The sequence below is a fragment of the Chelonoidis abingdonii genome, chromosome 7 (assembly GCF_003597395.2).
Source record: "Chelonoidis abingdonii isolate Lonesome George chromosome 7, CheloAbing_2.0, whole genome shotgun sequence".
Classification (NCBI taxonomy): Eukaryota; Metazoa; Chordata; order Testudines; family Testudinidae; genus Chelonoidis; species Chelonoidis abingdonii.
Genome location: NC_133775.1, coordinates 48,734,316 through 48,750,347, shown reverse-complemented (window position 1 = coordinate 48,750,347; position 16,032 = coordinate 48,734,316). Strand labels below are relative to the sequence as shown.

Below are 16,032 nucleotides of genomic sequence, written 5' to 3'. Positions count from 1 at the left end.
TTTCTTCAAAAGGGAGAAAGTCAGATTGTGGATTTTCATGTGGAAACCCTATGAGCACCAATATAATGTATGTAAATTTTGAAAGTTTCACTAGCTAACATGAGAATGGCATATACCATATTATGAGTGATGAGAGGCGGGTTGTGGTTTAGGAAATTCTAAAGCCAAAACGGAAAAAATCTGAAAAAGCAAGAGTTGACTGGAACATAACAAAACTTAATTTCAAGGACATAAGAATATCAGAAACCATTTTTTGGTTTCTTCAATTATGTGCAAAGAGTCAGATTTTTAGATGTATTATTGTATTTTTTATTTATGCCAGTGGTACAGGTCTTGAGTACTGTTGTGATGATTGGGCCAATAAATTTATTTTGTGAGCTCAATTGTAAAAAGTATGTAAAGGTTTATAAATAATACAACAATTTATAATAACAAAAGATGATGGAAAATAGGTCAAGTTACTTTCAGTAATGCATGTTATAAACAGGTGCAAGAGAACCAGACAGACTGAATTAGTCCAAATAAAAAGACCATATTGATATAATTCAAGAACTCTGTTGTAATCAGGCTTGGTAAAATCAGAAGATAGAGAACTGGCAATTAATGAACCAAAATTGATGAGTTGGATATTAGGCTTAATTGGTGGAGAGAGTAATGAGTGGATGGGCTAATCTACTCATCACTCCCTTTGTGTGCTCTTAAAGAAAGAGACCAGGGGAGAGGGTGGGTGAAGGGGAATAGAAAAACAGTTGGAGGCTGCTGAAGCAAACTTTACCATCATGGCTGTTACCTGAGACCCCTGCTCCTTTTTGGTCCTAATCCTAGGAGATGTCCTGACCGACTGGGCCAAAAAGAGGGACCCAGATAATACTACCATCTCTGTCAGCTCCAGCTGAATCCCACACACCTCCTGGCATGAAATAGTTTCAGATTTTAGCAGCAACAGCTCTAGTTCATCTCAACTAACTACTTCTCTTTTCCCAGAAAGGACAGTTGCTGCCCTCTTTGATACCACTAAGAGACTCTCAAACAAGGGTTTTTTTTCCTTCTAAAACTCTCTCCAGCTAAAGGGAAAAAGAAATGTTAAAATGAAAGCCTTACTTAATTCTTCAAATGACTTAACTGTTTCTCCCTCTTTTCTGTACCTTTAATAAAAGTTTAAAAGGATTTCAGTGGTGTGTTTGCCGTGGTTCTAAGGAGTCTGAGGTCTCTGTATACCAAACCCTGGACGTTGTTTAACACTGTTTAATGTTGGACATTGGGTTATGTTAACACCTTTGGCCCATTTATTCCATCTAAATTTATACAACAGTACCCATTGTTCATTCACCATAGGCTCTGTTATGTAGTTGAAGTTTAATCTTAAAGCATATTTCTCAAAGTTCTCTTGATGCATATTTTGAGTTGTTGAGTCTGATACTACAGGAGCAAGGAGTATTGAAATGGAATGAATGACTCTTTACTGAAAACGCATACACTGGATGTCGTTGTTGCATATCTGAATATGTAACAATAAATTAAGCTGATACTCATATCTAAAAGCAAAATGGTAGTTATGTGGGAGCAGAAAAAGAGATGATGAAAGCTGATTAAGACCCTTATGTTAAGTGTGTAAGTCATGAGTTAGTGAAATACAACTTTGCAAGATAAATTAGGAAAACTAAACTAACTTGTTCGTGATTAAAATATTGTGTAAGACGTCTGTCTAAGGAAGATTTGTTTTTGAAATTACAGGGTTTTGTGACTAATTACTGACTTTGTTTATGAATATTCATAATCTACTCCTTACCAGTCTAACACAGTTTATGCATAAGAATTAGGTATGTCATCCTTTGAGCAAAAAAGTTCCATGTTTTTCAGAAACTTTTATGAGACAATGAGTGTCATTTGTTCAATAGGTGTGATCATTGCTACTTCTCCTGATGCTTACTGTATCAACTAAATTTTCCAAGTTATCTCCTCTCCCCTTCCCCTGGAAAACCGTAGTGTTATGTATCTATAGTGATAGTTGACACACAAACTGAACTACAACTAATGAACATGAGAATCTTTACCTTTACTTGCAAACTACAATTGAAAAGTAACATTTATTCTCTACTTAAGCTCAGCAGCTTTCTTTTTCAGGGCAGCAAAATTGTCATGCTTATTATGACTTTTGTGCCAGATGTATTTTTTCCAACTTGATATATTTGTCTCACTGCAGGAAATTTTAAACAAGTAGTGTTGAAATCTTGTACTCTCTAAACAGTTATTAATAATTGCTTCTTCTACTGCATGGTTTGCAGAGTTTTTAATGTGAGGGTCAGAAAGATTAAATCGTCAGTAATCTTAAAGGGAAAAGAGGTCGAATCAAGCAATTTCAAAGTAAGATGTCTTTTATAGGTGTATTTATCATCAGTTGTCAGCAGTTCATTAGCTGTTTTTACTGAATAGTTGGAATGCTTGGTGTGGTGGATCTTTGTATGCTGTCTAAAGTAAATTTCATCCACCGTCTTCCTGTCATTGATCCTATATTCTGAGGAGAGTCTCATTTGCTTCTTGCTCAGTCTTTTTCTTTCGTTGTTTTGAATACGAGACAATTTCACAAAATGTTCTTGGCTTTTTCCATTACTCGATGGGAAAAGTGCTACTTTTTCTCTCCTGGTCGTGTACTACTTCATGCATGAATCTTCAGCTTGCTGATAGCTTTTTGAATCTTGATTGAACTCCTCTTTGTAATTCACTTCTCTCCTTCATTACAATCCTTATTTTGACCCTAATTTTTATTCTTCATTTCTCTGAAGATTCCAAATATTTTTCCCCTTCTGTATGCTGGTCACCTTTGTATATTATCCAGCCGTTTAAATAGAATTGTTGAAATTATTTGCTACAGCACAGATAATCAGATATCTTGTCACTTCACGGTCTTAAATGCTTCCATTCTCTAGTAATTTGGTGGTATTTATATTTTTTCTTTGACTTCAGGTGTGAATCATTGACCATTGGTTTGCTCTACAATAAAGATGAAAATTCAGGGAAAAACATGTGCCCCTTGAAATTAATATCGTCCTCAGGGTGGTTTTGTATACATATTATTCTGGCATTGTATGTATAGCCTATGGAAGAAAGAAACCACACATACATATACACTGCAAAATATGTTTTACAGAACAAAAGTTGGTCATTATAATTCATAATGCCAAGACCACAAAACTAAGATAATCAGATGTACGATTCTTCTTAGTGCCAATTTCTGTGTGCTACCCATCAGAAAACAGATGCTATGAGACGGCATGCTGTTCAAAACAACAGTTTGTCATAATTCTTCTTTTTTAGCCTTTGAAGAAAGTGCATAATGTTCTACAGTAAATATAAATTAGATGTATCCTTTGGAAATGTGCCATATGGTTTTAACATTAAATACACGTGATTTATCCTGAGTAGCTTGGAGAGGGATTCTTAGGAGCTGACCTTGTGCTGGTTCTCAGCACTGCCTTGCAAACCTGACTGTTAGATTCCTAATCTCCATCCTTCACACTGTATAGCTGGCAGGTGCTGTTGTTGCTCTCAGGCCTTGGGGATGGAGTGTGCTCTGTGTCTCTAGTGACTCCTATGACTGATTTAAGGAGTGGTTTTATTGAAGAGTTCCATCCTGTCTAACTTAGCTGGAAGTATGACAACTATGACATAATGTTCATGTAGTGGGGATTTGCTCAGGACTCTTAGAACATGTTGTGAAATTGGGATGTCAGAGAATGGAGCTGTGTGGTTAGTGGCGCTTCATTGCCTCCTTAACCAGTGCTAATACTAGAAGAGTGATTGTTTAATGAATAGGTGACTTCTTTTTTGCCTGTCCTGTATTATCAAAGATTTCAAGAATGTACTGCTTTCTTACAGGTCCTTTATTGTATAGTGTTCGTCCAGATTTCATTATTTTCCCCATGCAGCTTAAATGGTGGCCCTTTAAAATGTGGAAGATTAGTGGATGTTGTTGCTTTATACTCTAGGAAATAATTTCTTATCTTTCTGCTATTGAGTGACTAACATATAGTCAGATGAGAGCAAATTGTGCCTTGTCATGCTTTCCAAATCCACTTCAGTATAGGATGTTGCTTTCCAGGTTTTGCTGGACTTTTTTCACTTAACTACTCTACTGATGTAGCTACACAGGGGAGACATTTCTCCCCTCAGATGTTGTCTCCCACCTCTTTCTGACTCTAATATCCAACCACAATGCGTAAACATGTATTGAAAACCCCAGCAAAGGAAGTTAGGTAATCAATCTCACTGAATGGGAATTGGGAGTCTAACTCCCTTGCCTTCCTTTGCCATTAGCTGGAAGCTTCTGCCAAAATGACTAGCAGTGAACATATTCGGCAATGTTAGTATTTGTTAGTCATAAGAGTCTACTGCACTTAGGTGTTGCATTTTTCCTATATATTTGGCTGGAAGTACTCAAGTTGTTCACCATGTTGCAGGGACAAAGACTGTAGTATGTCTTGCCCAGTCCTGAGAGTGGAAGTCTAGTGATTTTTCTTCAGAAACGTAGGGTATGTGTACACTACGGGATTATTCTGATTTTACATAAACCGGTTTTATAAAACAGATTGTATAAAGTCAAGTGCATGCGGCTACACAAAGCACATTAATTTGGCGGTGCGCGTCCATGTACTGAGGCTAGCGTCGATTTCCGGAGCGTTGCACTGTGGGTAGCTATCCCATAGTTCCCGCAGTCTCCCCCACCCATTGGAATTCTGGGTTGAGATCCCAGTGCATGATGGTGCAAAAACAGTGTCGCGGGTGATTCAGGATAAATGTCGTCACTCATTCCTTCCTTCATGAAAGCAACAGCAGACAATCATTTTGTGCCCTTTTTCCTGGCTTGCCCTGGCAGACACCATAGCATGGCAACCATGGAGCCCGTTTTGCCTTTTGTCACTGTCACCATATGTGTACTGGATGCCGCTGACAAAGGCGGTACTGCAGCACTACAACAGCAGCATTCAATTTGCCATTGCAAGGTAGCAGAGATGGTTACCATTGTTCTGTACTGTCTGCTGTTGTGCCATTGTAAATTGGCGATGAGATGACGGTTATCAGTCGTTCTGTACATCTGCTGCTGTCATGGGTGCTCCTGGCTGGCCTTAGCTGAGGTCGGCCGGGGGCGCAAAGACAAAAATGGGAATGACTCCCCGAGTCATCCCTCCTTTATGGTTTATCTAAAAATAGAGTCAGTCCTGCCCTAGATATGGGGCAAGTGTACTAGAGAACCAGTGTATCAGAAGAACCAGAGAGCACAGCCTGCCTTGTCAGATCCCGCAGAAATGATGAGCTGCATGCCATTCACGGGGGGTGCCCTGCACACCCCACCCATTTGATTGCCTCCTCCCCCAGTTCTTCTGGGCTACCGTGGCAGTGTCCCCCCATTTGTGTGATGAAGTAATAAAGAATGCAGGAATAAGAAACACTGAGTTTTTTAGTGAGATAAAATAAGGGGAGGGGGATGACAAGTCCAGCCTCCAGCTTGCTGCTATGATAGTCCAGGCAGTACAGAATCTTTTCTTTAGACATGAAAGGGTGGGGGGGGCTGATGGAACTCAGCCCCAGTTGCTATGATGAGGACGGACCCTACCAGCTGGTTCTGTACCATCTACGGGAATGACCAGGAGTCATTCCTATTTTACCCAGTGCATCACCCCAGCCGACCTGCCTGAGGCCAGCCAGGAGTACTCACGGCTAATGATGGCGATGGCTAGCAGTCATATTGTACCGTCTGCCACGGGGAGGATGGGAAGGGAGAGGATGCTGCTTTCAATTGCCACAGCACCCGCATCTACCAGCAGCATGCAGTAGACATAGGGTGAACATAAAAAAGTTCAAGAAACGATTTTTTTCCCGTTTTCTTTCATTGGGGGGGGGGTAAATTGACGAGATATACCAGCTGACACCCCAGGACAATGTGTTTTGACGCCCTACAGGCATTGGGAGCTCAGCCAAGAATGCAAATGCTTTCGGAGACTGCGGGACTGTGGATAAGCTGGAGTCCAGTGCCCCCTCCCTCCCTCCATGAGCGTCCATTTGATTCTTTGGCTTTCCGTTACGCTGTCACACAGCACTGTGCTGTGGCCTCTGTCTATCATAGCCTGGAGATTTTTTCAAATGCTTTCATTTCGTCTTCTGTAACGGAGCTGTGATAGAAGAGATTTGTCTCCCCATACAGCGATCAGATCCAGTATCTCCCATACAGCCCATGCTGGAGCTCTTTTTGGATTTGGAACTGCATCGCCACCCGTGCTGATCAGAGCTCCACGCTGGGCAAACAGGAAATGCAATTCAGAAGTTCGCGGGGCTTTTCCTGTTTACCTGGCCACTGCGTCCGAGTTTGGATTGCTGTCCAGAGCGGTCACAATGGTGCACTGTGGGATAGCAGTCGATTTGCCACCACACTAACCCTAATCCAATATGGTAATACCGATTTCAGTGCTACTCCTCTCGGGGAGGAGTACAGAAATTGGTTTAAAGAACACTTTATATCGATATAAAGGGCCTCGTTGTGTGGACGGGTGCAGCGTTAAATCGGTTTAACGCTTCTAAAATCGGTTTAAACACGTAGTGTAGACCAGGCCTTTGCCACAAAATGCTGAAACTTTGCATTCTGCTCTCGTGCTGTGTGTCGGAGGGTTGCAGACCTCTTCTTTGACTTGGCATGTCGTGTCTGCATTCCTGTACTCCTTCCTCTCCCGCCTTCCAGTACTTCTATTGCCACTTTTTAGCTGGTGGATCTTAAGAGCGGTATGTTCTTATGCACAATAAGATGACTTTTTAAGGTTGGTTAGCTGGTATTTTAAAAAGTTTTTCAATTAATAATCAAATTATTATATTAATGTGATGGGGGGAGACAAGGCAACAATTAAATACAACTGACTTTACTCTCTCAAAATCAAACAGTATGGACTTCTATACAAAAATGTTGCTATAGAGTCTGAGAAAGAACAGTGCTAGGGTATGATCTAAAACTCTGTTTAAAACTGAATAGCTGTGGCTTTTTCTGTGTTTGTGAGCTTTTGTCTTTATCTCTGGGCGCTTGCTGTGATTCTCCTCGCACCTTCATCTATCCCTTTCAGGAAATTTACTAATTTGGGATTTTTTTTTTTAACTCTAAGTTTATGGGAGGGAACATTGAGTATTCTTCAAAATGGACAACTAAAACCCCTTTGTGGCAACATTGTCTTCATGCAGACCATGACATTGACTTTCCTGTAAAGATGGACTGCAGAAGTCGTATTCTAACTTTCTCAGGGGAGAAAAAAAAATAGGTGTTGAGTTTCACATTCAGGCTGTTCTTTAGTAGCAAGGGATCTCTCTAAGATAGCCATCCTTTGCTCTTGCCAGTTTGGCTTGCTGCTTTGCCCTGAGAGTGCAATGCTTTGACTCTTACCAATTTCTGTGCAGTTGAATAATTACTCTGAAAGGACAGTGGCAAAATATAGCTTGTCCAGACCAGAGATGCAGCATGTCTTACAAAAATTGTCTTTTAAGTTAATGTAGCAGCCAGCGTAGACCACGGTATTTTAACCAACCGAAAACCACACAGAGAAATTCAGCATTAATCCTTTTCTTCTAAGGAGGAAGTTAAATCCTTGTGTCAAGGTCAGCAGCAAAGTAGTTGCTTTAGAAGTTGTAGAAGCTGACTGTATACTAAGCTGAGTCCTACTCGTATGTAATTAATCAGGCATTTTCTTCTGAAGTTCAGTGGAGAGATGTCTGACTGGATTTGAGCCTTTTAGTAAGTTGACAACTAATGCATCCTTATGCTCATATCACATAGTTTTGTAGATCAAGATTGGGTTTTAACTTACATTGAAGAAATATTAAGAGGGGTTGTGTGACTTTAAAAGTGTCATTGATCTAGTAGGTCCTGGTCTTCAGTCCCCTACTGATGAATTTTCTTAGTTACAGAGCACAGTGTTACTTGTTTACATACCCATGTGGGAAGCAGGTGCTGACCTCCCTTTCATATAGTACTTTTGAAAATCGTTCTCCATTTAGGGTTGCGGAGCACTTCATAACAATGGTATTTTGGGATTCAATGTTTGTAATGTCTCAGTGACTTCCAGATGAAGTGTATGCTCAGTTTACAGATCAAAAAGTGATTTATTCGGTCAGACCTGTAAACTTAAGCTCATCCTTTTTGCATTTGTGCATTATCTAAGGATTTTATATCCAATATCGTTTCACAGGAATAAATGAGAACAGAATTTGTCCTTCCATTTGAAACAACTGTAATGTTGATTCAGAACCAATTATAATTGGCTCACTCTTGGCTAATGTGTTGGTGCTGCAGAGCAAACAGGAGTAAAGAATGGTGGTACAGATTTTGGTTTTTTATGTTAAAGTAAACAGATAAGACGTGGAAGACACATGCTCAGATCTACTGAGCAAGAAGGTACAGTTTTTATATACAGACTTTTCAGAACAGAAATGCCTTTCAAAATCCTGGCCATAACATTCCAGCCCAGAGCATCTCATGAGCAGATTCAGAGAATACTACCAGTTTTGGTTTGTGATATAGATGGGTGCCCACTTTTTCACATATTATATCTTGTTAACGTGATCATATGTAAAAGGGGAAGCACTGTTTCCCAGTGAGTAGAGCAGTGCACTGCACTGGGACTCAGGAGACCTGGGTTATATTCCTGGCTCTGCTACTAGTCTACTGGGAAACCTTGATCAAGTCACTTCACCTCTCTGCCTCAGTTGCCGTATCTAATGACACTGATCTCCCTTGTAAAGTGCTCTGAAATTTACTTGTAAAGACCACTATTTGAGAGCTAGATATTTTTATTTACTTATTTAAAAAGGTGAAAACGTTAATCCTGTAAATCAGCAATTTCACCTTATGATAAAATGTTGACTGGTATATACTAATTGTGTTGGATAGACCATTAACATGCAAAGAAGTATTTTTTTAAATTTTCAGACTTTAAGTCCAAAACAGTGGTTGTGAAAGAGTTTTCTGATCAAAGTTTTCTTCAATATTTAGTTGTTAGAATATGTTATGTCCTAATCATCATTAAAAAGCTGTTTTACATGTAACTGAAAGGGAATCTGAATCAGAGAAAAGCTATTTCTGTAAATGTTAACTCTTTTTTTTTCTCTTTTTAAAGGAAGGTGCTTCTGCCCGGAAAACTCAAACTCCAGCAGCGCAGCCTGTGCCAAGACCAGGTGAACAGTATTACTTTATTTGTATATTATTTGGAGTGAATGCATTTTGAGTTAGGACAAGACTGTAGCTAAAATCCTAATACCTTTTGTTAAGATATGTATTGGAAGTATATAGCCACTGTGTATTAACATATTATCATCGCAGTGGTCCAAGGTCTGAGATTAGCTATGCTCACCCTGAACTAGTGCAGAAATAGCACTGCTAGGTTGATGGACTAGTGGCAATTTTGCAATCTGATTTCTTGTGAACTACCAGGGCTAGAATCAAATATCATATACTGTTGGAATGCTTTTAAACCCAACTTTGGCACACCAGAAAACTTTTATTTCTAGACCGAGCAATTCAAGAACTACTGGTGCCCAAAACTTAAGGTATTTGAGTTTGTGTGTGGGAGTGTTTCATTTCAATTTTGAGTTGAATTTAACAGCTGATTTCTTGTGAACCATTAAAGCAAGAAACCTCTATGCTTTATACTTTCTCCAAATACTTAATACCAGCATTGAAATAGTGTGTAGTGTTGAATTTCTATTCTGTAGTTTCTTGAGACTGGCAGTTAAAATGTTGAAATCAAGCAGTCATTCTATATCCCATTACTTCCCTGACAAAGTTGCAGTATCACTACACCTGTTAGATCTAGGAAAAATCTGGTGACTGGTACAAATGTGTGCTGCTAGCCACCCCTAGGGGACCTGGCAGAGCCCAGCTCACACATAGAAGACACTGCTGGGGGGAGGAGGAGGGAGCTAGAGGGTTCCTGGCCGCTGCAGTTCCCAGCATGTTCTGAGGGAAGGAGAAAGCAGTGTATAGGAAATTTCGTGCAACCTTGGGACCATGTATTAGGATGTTTCTCCCTCTGGACTCAGGTGGGGAGCAGGGGCAGGGAGCGAGGAAAGGGGGTGAGTGTCTGGGCTGGGCAGGCCCCATGGCTGGGCTCTCGGGGGAGGTTTACTGGCTATCGGGGAGGGGCACGTCTGGGCTTTTGGGTCTCTCCCTTCCCCCCACACACTCCCCCCCCAGCTGGGCTTTGGTGAGGGGAAGGAGGCAGAGAAATAGGAACTGCGTTGTCATAGAGGTTTCCTTAACTCTCTATTCCTGGGGGAAAATTTGTCTGTATTGTTACAGACCTACTTGATGACAGGTGTTTTGAAATACATTACCAAAATAATTGAAACTGTTATGGTTATGTAGTGTTGTTTTTGACAAATACAATTTGAAGAATTTTAAAACATTATGCATAGAATTTTTAAGTTTTTTGGTGCAGAATACCCCAAGGAGTGCAATATTAATTTTCTCTTCTCCCCTTTTAATCTTGTAATCTGTGATATTCCCTAGTGATTTAGCATAATGCGGTGGTCGTTGATTTGCTCACGTTAAATACACACGTTCAGAAAAGTGGACTGTTAAAACTGGTAAATTTTGAAAGATTGGGGGAAATTTGTTTACAGAACTTGGTCAGGTGTAGAAACCGTGAAGATGTTTGCAAAGGCCATATTGTTTTGGGAAGTGTTATGCAAGAATTTTTTCATAGCTTTGTCAAATAAATTTAGTGATGCTCTTTAAGCTTTTCACTAAGCAGTGAATAGTGATGTTGCTAAAGCAAAAAATAATACTGCTGCTTTGTGTGGTCTGGGTAGATCACCAGATGTTGTGAGTATATACCTTGTTAATTCCTTGGAATCTTTTTAGTGAAAGTAATGCTTAAAGATTTGCTTTTGTAAAATAGTTTCCCCATGAAAGTCTATTAAGTATTGAATAATCTAAATTGTTTTATATCCTTTTTTGTCCTTTTTTTATCTTCCCAGTTGTTTCAGTGCTAGAAAGGTCACCCTGTCTATCATATTTATCTCACTAGGGCTGTTGAGAATATGAATGTATTTGGAACTGACAAACAAGGATATGAAAAGGGTAGAAATATCAAGAGCAGAAATCTAAATGGATAAACCACTGTCATCAACATGGCTACACTGCTGGATGAAATTTCACATGTGTTAACTGACAGACCTGTGTATTTGTATATTAAAAAAGGTTATGTTGATGTTGCCCCCTAGCTAGCCTTCCATCTATTGTAAGGTGCAAACAGAATTAAGAACAGAGGTATTAAAGATCTGGAGCAAGTATGTCTCTTGGATTTTTGCTCCAAAATGGTTTCGTATCATGCCCATCCTGCGACACTTTGTTTCCTCATCCTCTAAAATATTGGACTAATACCAGAGCAGGTATCAGGAATATGTCTGAAGGGAATTTTGTCCTTTTACAGAATGGGAATGTTTGCTTGGTCCATCAAATAAAAGTATTTTGTCACACTTGAGCTGGAGACGTATCATTTCAGATTTTTTTGTATAAATTTTAGAATTTTTCATAGTGCTTTTGTTGTATATAATAGTTCTTCAGGTGCTTGTTCACATCCATTACACATTAGGTGTGTGCGTGCGTGAACATTGGAAGCTTTCCCTTAGCGGCTCCCAGCAGGGCCCCCTCCAGAGTGGCACCACTACGCTGTGCATATATACCCCCGGTGGCCCACCCCCATCCAGTTCCTTCTTCCTGTCCGTGGCGGCGTTGGAACAATCGCTTGCTCTCGTAAGAGAAGCAATCCTTTAGCCTTAGAGTTGCATACCTGTTGTCAGTTAGTCACTTTCATAGTGGGTCTCTGTCTGATTTTACCAGGTTATTTGTTTAAAGTGAGCCATGGCTGCATTCATTTTTTAGCCATGAAATAACTCCACAACTGAACTGGAATACCTCCCATGTGAGCAGCTCACTGAACTTGGAATCCTGAAAACAAGAAGAGAGAACCCTGTGTCCAAACTTAGGGAATATGTTCCTCATCTATTGTAGGGATTTCTACCATAATGCAGTTGTTAAATCTTCTTGATGATTTCTGGTCATCTTTTCAGCCTGAGGGCTGCTATGCTTTATTGTACCTGATATCTGAGGAGCTCGCCTAATTCACATTGTTGGAGACACTGAATGTGCCCTGACATTCAAATTTGGCAATTGTGAACTCAGTGAATTAAAGGGCAGCCAAGTTTTCATACTGCCATTTGCCACCACTACCACTAGTAAGAGGATGAGGCTCTGTGAAGATTTTCTTCATGCATAGATCCTCAACTCAGTCCCACATCATGCACAATGAAATATCCATGCACCTTTTTGCCATTGAAAATCCTTAGTGTGTGGTGTGTTGTTGGTATCAGATGGGAACGGGCAAGAGAAGTGTATGGATTAGTTTCAGTAAACTTTTTGACCTAAGTGAATTTAACTGTTTCAGGATTATTTTATTAATACCAAAAATGTTTATCCTCCAAGTACCAATTGTGAATCCTTTGTTCACCTTGGTACATAGTTACTCCTATGAGTGGTAAATGATAAGCATTTGTATTTATATGTCAATCATTAATATTTTATGTTTTACAGTTTCCCAAGCAAGACCACCTCCAAACCAGAAAAAAGGTGAGTTACTTCTATCTATGCAAGCCCCTTTTATAAAGGCAAACCTTCATGTAAATATACATTTTTATCCTGAATGGAGAAGGCTAAAAACAGAGGATTTTGATATTCTTTCCCAATTTTGATCTATAAGGCAAGTGATACAATTTTTTATTCCATTTTGTTAAAATATTTGCCTTTTTGTATTCTCTCTGTACAGGATCTCGAACTCCCATAATCATTATTCCAGCGGCTACAACTTCTTTAATAACTATGCTTAATGCGAAAGACCTTCTGCAGGATTTAAAGTAAGTAGTTGACTAAATAATGCTTTATAAAAGATTATCTTCAGATACAAAGATATAGCCAGACTAGTAATTATTCAAGAAGCAGTATCTATTACCTTCTGACAACTGAATTTTAATTTTACAGTCCAGATTTTAAGAAGGCATAGACATCCTTGAAGTAGTAGGTAAAAGTATTAATATGAATGTTATTTGCAAGAATGGTGACCTCTGAACCAACTAAATATGTAATGTCTAAAGGCAGATCTTTTTGCTCTTTTGTTTTTAAATGGTAAATTTTATCCATTCTCTAAATCATTGCTAAATAGGGAATGACTTGCACTTCACACAAAGAATGAGTGAGTTCACGTGTTACTGAAAAATATAAATAAAGCAAGAACTTGAAATATTTATAGCAAAGTAAATTAGCACATAGAAATACTGTTGAACTAATACTTCCATCATTTTGATACCCTGCAAACCATGATGCTATAGCATTATGATAGCTGTTTCTTAAAGAAGCATACCCAACTGCCAGTCTAAAATCAAACTCAGCATTGCTGAACCAACTGCTATTCCAGTATAACTAACTACTCTTCTGGTTAAAAATGTAATAGATCAGTAAATCATAATGTGCAAAGTTGCGTATTTCTCACCAGCCATTACTTCTGTGGGTCTAAAAGAAGTAGTAATCATTGCTTAGAAATGTATTCTCATAAATAAATTGACTTGATAGGAACTACTCAAAAAATGAAAAGGACATTTCTTCCCCCACAGTTAACACTTCATTAATGGAGCCCTTTGTAAATTATACGCTGTGATCTTTAAAAGTGATTTTTTTTTTTACTTGCTGAAACTTGGCAAGTTGTTGCCCTAGGATCTTTTGATGCTAAATTGTGCACTTTGAGGTGTCTGAACTCCAAATATACCCAATCTCATTGCTCACCAAAAAAAACTGGACATGAATTAGTTTATGCTGAATTGAAGTAGTTGGCATTGAAGGTGCGCTCGGAGTATGTGCTCATTGCAATGAACGTATAGAAATTCCTGTAAAGCAGCAGAAATATTCTGTGGATTTTCTGAGCCTAGGACCTGGACTAAAAACTTATACTGTTTTGGTAAAAAAATATTTTGGTTAGAGAGGGTGCAATTTTAATGGAAAAAAATTATACCATACAATCTTTAATCTGGATCCAGTTATACTGGTAAAAGGTGTCTTATATAGTGTATGGAAATAGCTAATCAGTATGAAGCACTTTTGCCCAGGTATAATTGTGTACGCACTGGGGTAGTTGTACCACTTTAACTGTACCAGTATAGGTAAAATGATTCAACTTTTCTGAGTAAACAAGCCCTCAGAGTAATCTGACCACTGTAGCACAGTCTGCTTCCTACAGAAGTGAAGGAAGTGAAGGTTTATGGGAGAGGTTAAACACAGGTTTAGCGTGTGTAAAAGAGACCAAAAAAAAATCCGATTGAGGGAGAAGGTAAATTCTGTAACCTGGAAGTGGAAGAAAAAGATTCAAGAAAACAGTTTAATTTTTAACAGTTTAATATTCGTCTGTATTTAATACCTTTAACTATAAACTAACCTTTATGTCTGGGAATGTAATCTTCATTTACATAACTTTCTTTTGTCTTTGTAGTTTTTATTGCATTTTAGTGTTCTCTTCCAAATCCAGTGCCATGTCAGAGTTGCAGTCATCACCCATAGTAACCATCTCTGTCACAATTGAATTAATAGATGACCAATTGTGGCAACAGTGGCATATATTTGCTTCCTTTTGAATATATTTTAATACAGATAACCTAACCAAAACACTGTTTTCACACAGGACAATAATATGCTTTAATTTCAGTAGTCAATGACTACTTAAAATGCTGCTCTAGTTAATAGTTTTAATCAGCCTCTCCTCCCACATAATGCTTGTGAATCATAGTAACTCTTTTAAAGGTGATTATGTTGAGTGTTAATGTACATTAGTGTTGGTTGGGGAGTTTAATTCCATAGTTGTTGCTTGTTTTCTGGGGAGCATGTACATGTCGCTAGCCAGGGTTGTCCTTTTAAATTCCATCTTTTAGCTGATAGTGTAACTGTACACGCTAAGTTATTGAAAAATGTTTAGTTGGTGGCTTTGCATAAACAAATGAAAAATGGGAAGGGTAACATAATTATAATAGTAATTAAAAACAAGAAGGATGTTACTGGTGCAAATACTTCATTAATTTTCAAGAAATCTATTTGGACACACTTATCAGAGCTGTAACTGTTCATGAGGGACACCTGGAGACACATGTTGTAGTCACCTATTAGCAATGCTTAATTTTTATTCTTTGTGGAGAGCATGTCTCTGTAGAAGAAATAATAAAGGACACCTGCTTATGTATAAGTTCCAAGTACTTAATTTTTTCAATTTGCTACCCATAAATATTACACATGGCAGCTTTCTAACTCATTTTTTTCTGTGTTGGGAACTGCTAATGCTAAAGAATGTCTGGAAGCTACGTTTTGCCACAGGATATATAGAGCAGAAGTAAAACTAAAATTGTATTAGCAAGATGCAAATTGAAGACCATAGTGTGTAACCATTATGTTAATTTTGATGCTAACACTGACATAATTCACTAAAAAATGTTTAGTTGCCATCATGTAATTTTAGCACTGCACTTTGAAGTAAAAAATTTGGACTAAAGTGTAATAGCTGGCAAGGAAGGGAAAGAGAGTGCATATATTATAATGGAGGATTGAGTATGCACAGCATCAACTATAGAAGGAGTAATAAATGGCAGTATAAAAAGTATATATGCCCAGCATGTAGACTCCTGAAGAATCATAACTGGCCTCTGGTCTATCAGTCTCTGGGATTCTGTGATGAGAAGCACCATAATTCACAAATAGCAGTAGTTTCCATTCCATTTCAATCTGTGTTAAAGTCCTAGTGTAAACAAGGCCTTTGAAGTGATTTCTAGTTACAGTACAAGTGCACTAATTCACGCTAATGACCAAGAGAGACAGTGTGGCTTATCAGACTTTACAAATTTGCTGTTAAGTGAACAAGTTGGATGTAAGTCTCAAGGATAATGCATTATAAAATGTCCTTTGCTCACTTATTT

At 38.6% G+C, this 16,032-nt stretch overlaps 1 protein-coding gene across 3 annotated transcripts in view; it reads left to right on the top strand.

Moving 5' to 3' along the window:
• Positions 1 to 16,032, top strand: part of CDC73 (cell division cycle 73) — a 174,379-nt gene that overhangs the window by 120,862 nt on the left and 37,485 nt on the right. For all 3 annotated transcript variants that reach the window (XR_004375155.1, XM_032791044.1, XM_032791045.2), the window contains exons 11-13: positions 9,147 to 9,204; positions 12,623 to 12,658; positions 12,855 to 12,942. Coding sequence is in view for 2 of the 3 variants with exons in the window: in XM_032791044.1 (XP_032646935.1) it covers positions 9,147 to 9,204; positions 12,623 to 12,658; positions 12,855 to 12,942 (182 nt within the window). In the remaining variant the exon portion in view is untranslated. The remainder of the gene's footprint in view (positions 1 to 9,146; positions 9,205 to 12,622; positions 12,659 to 12,854; positions 12,943 to 16,032) is intronic.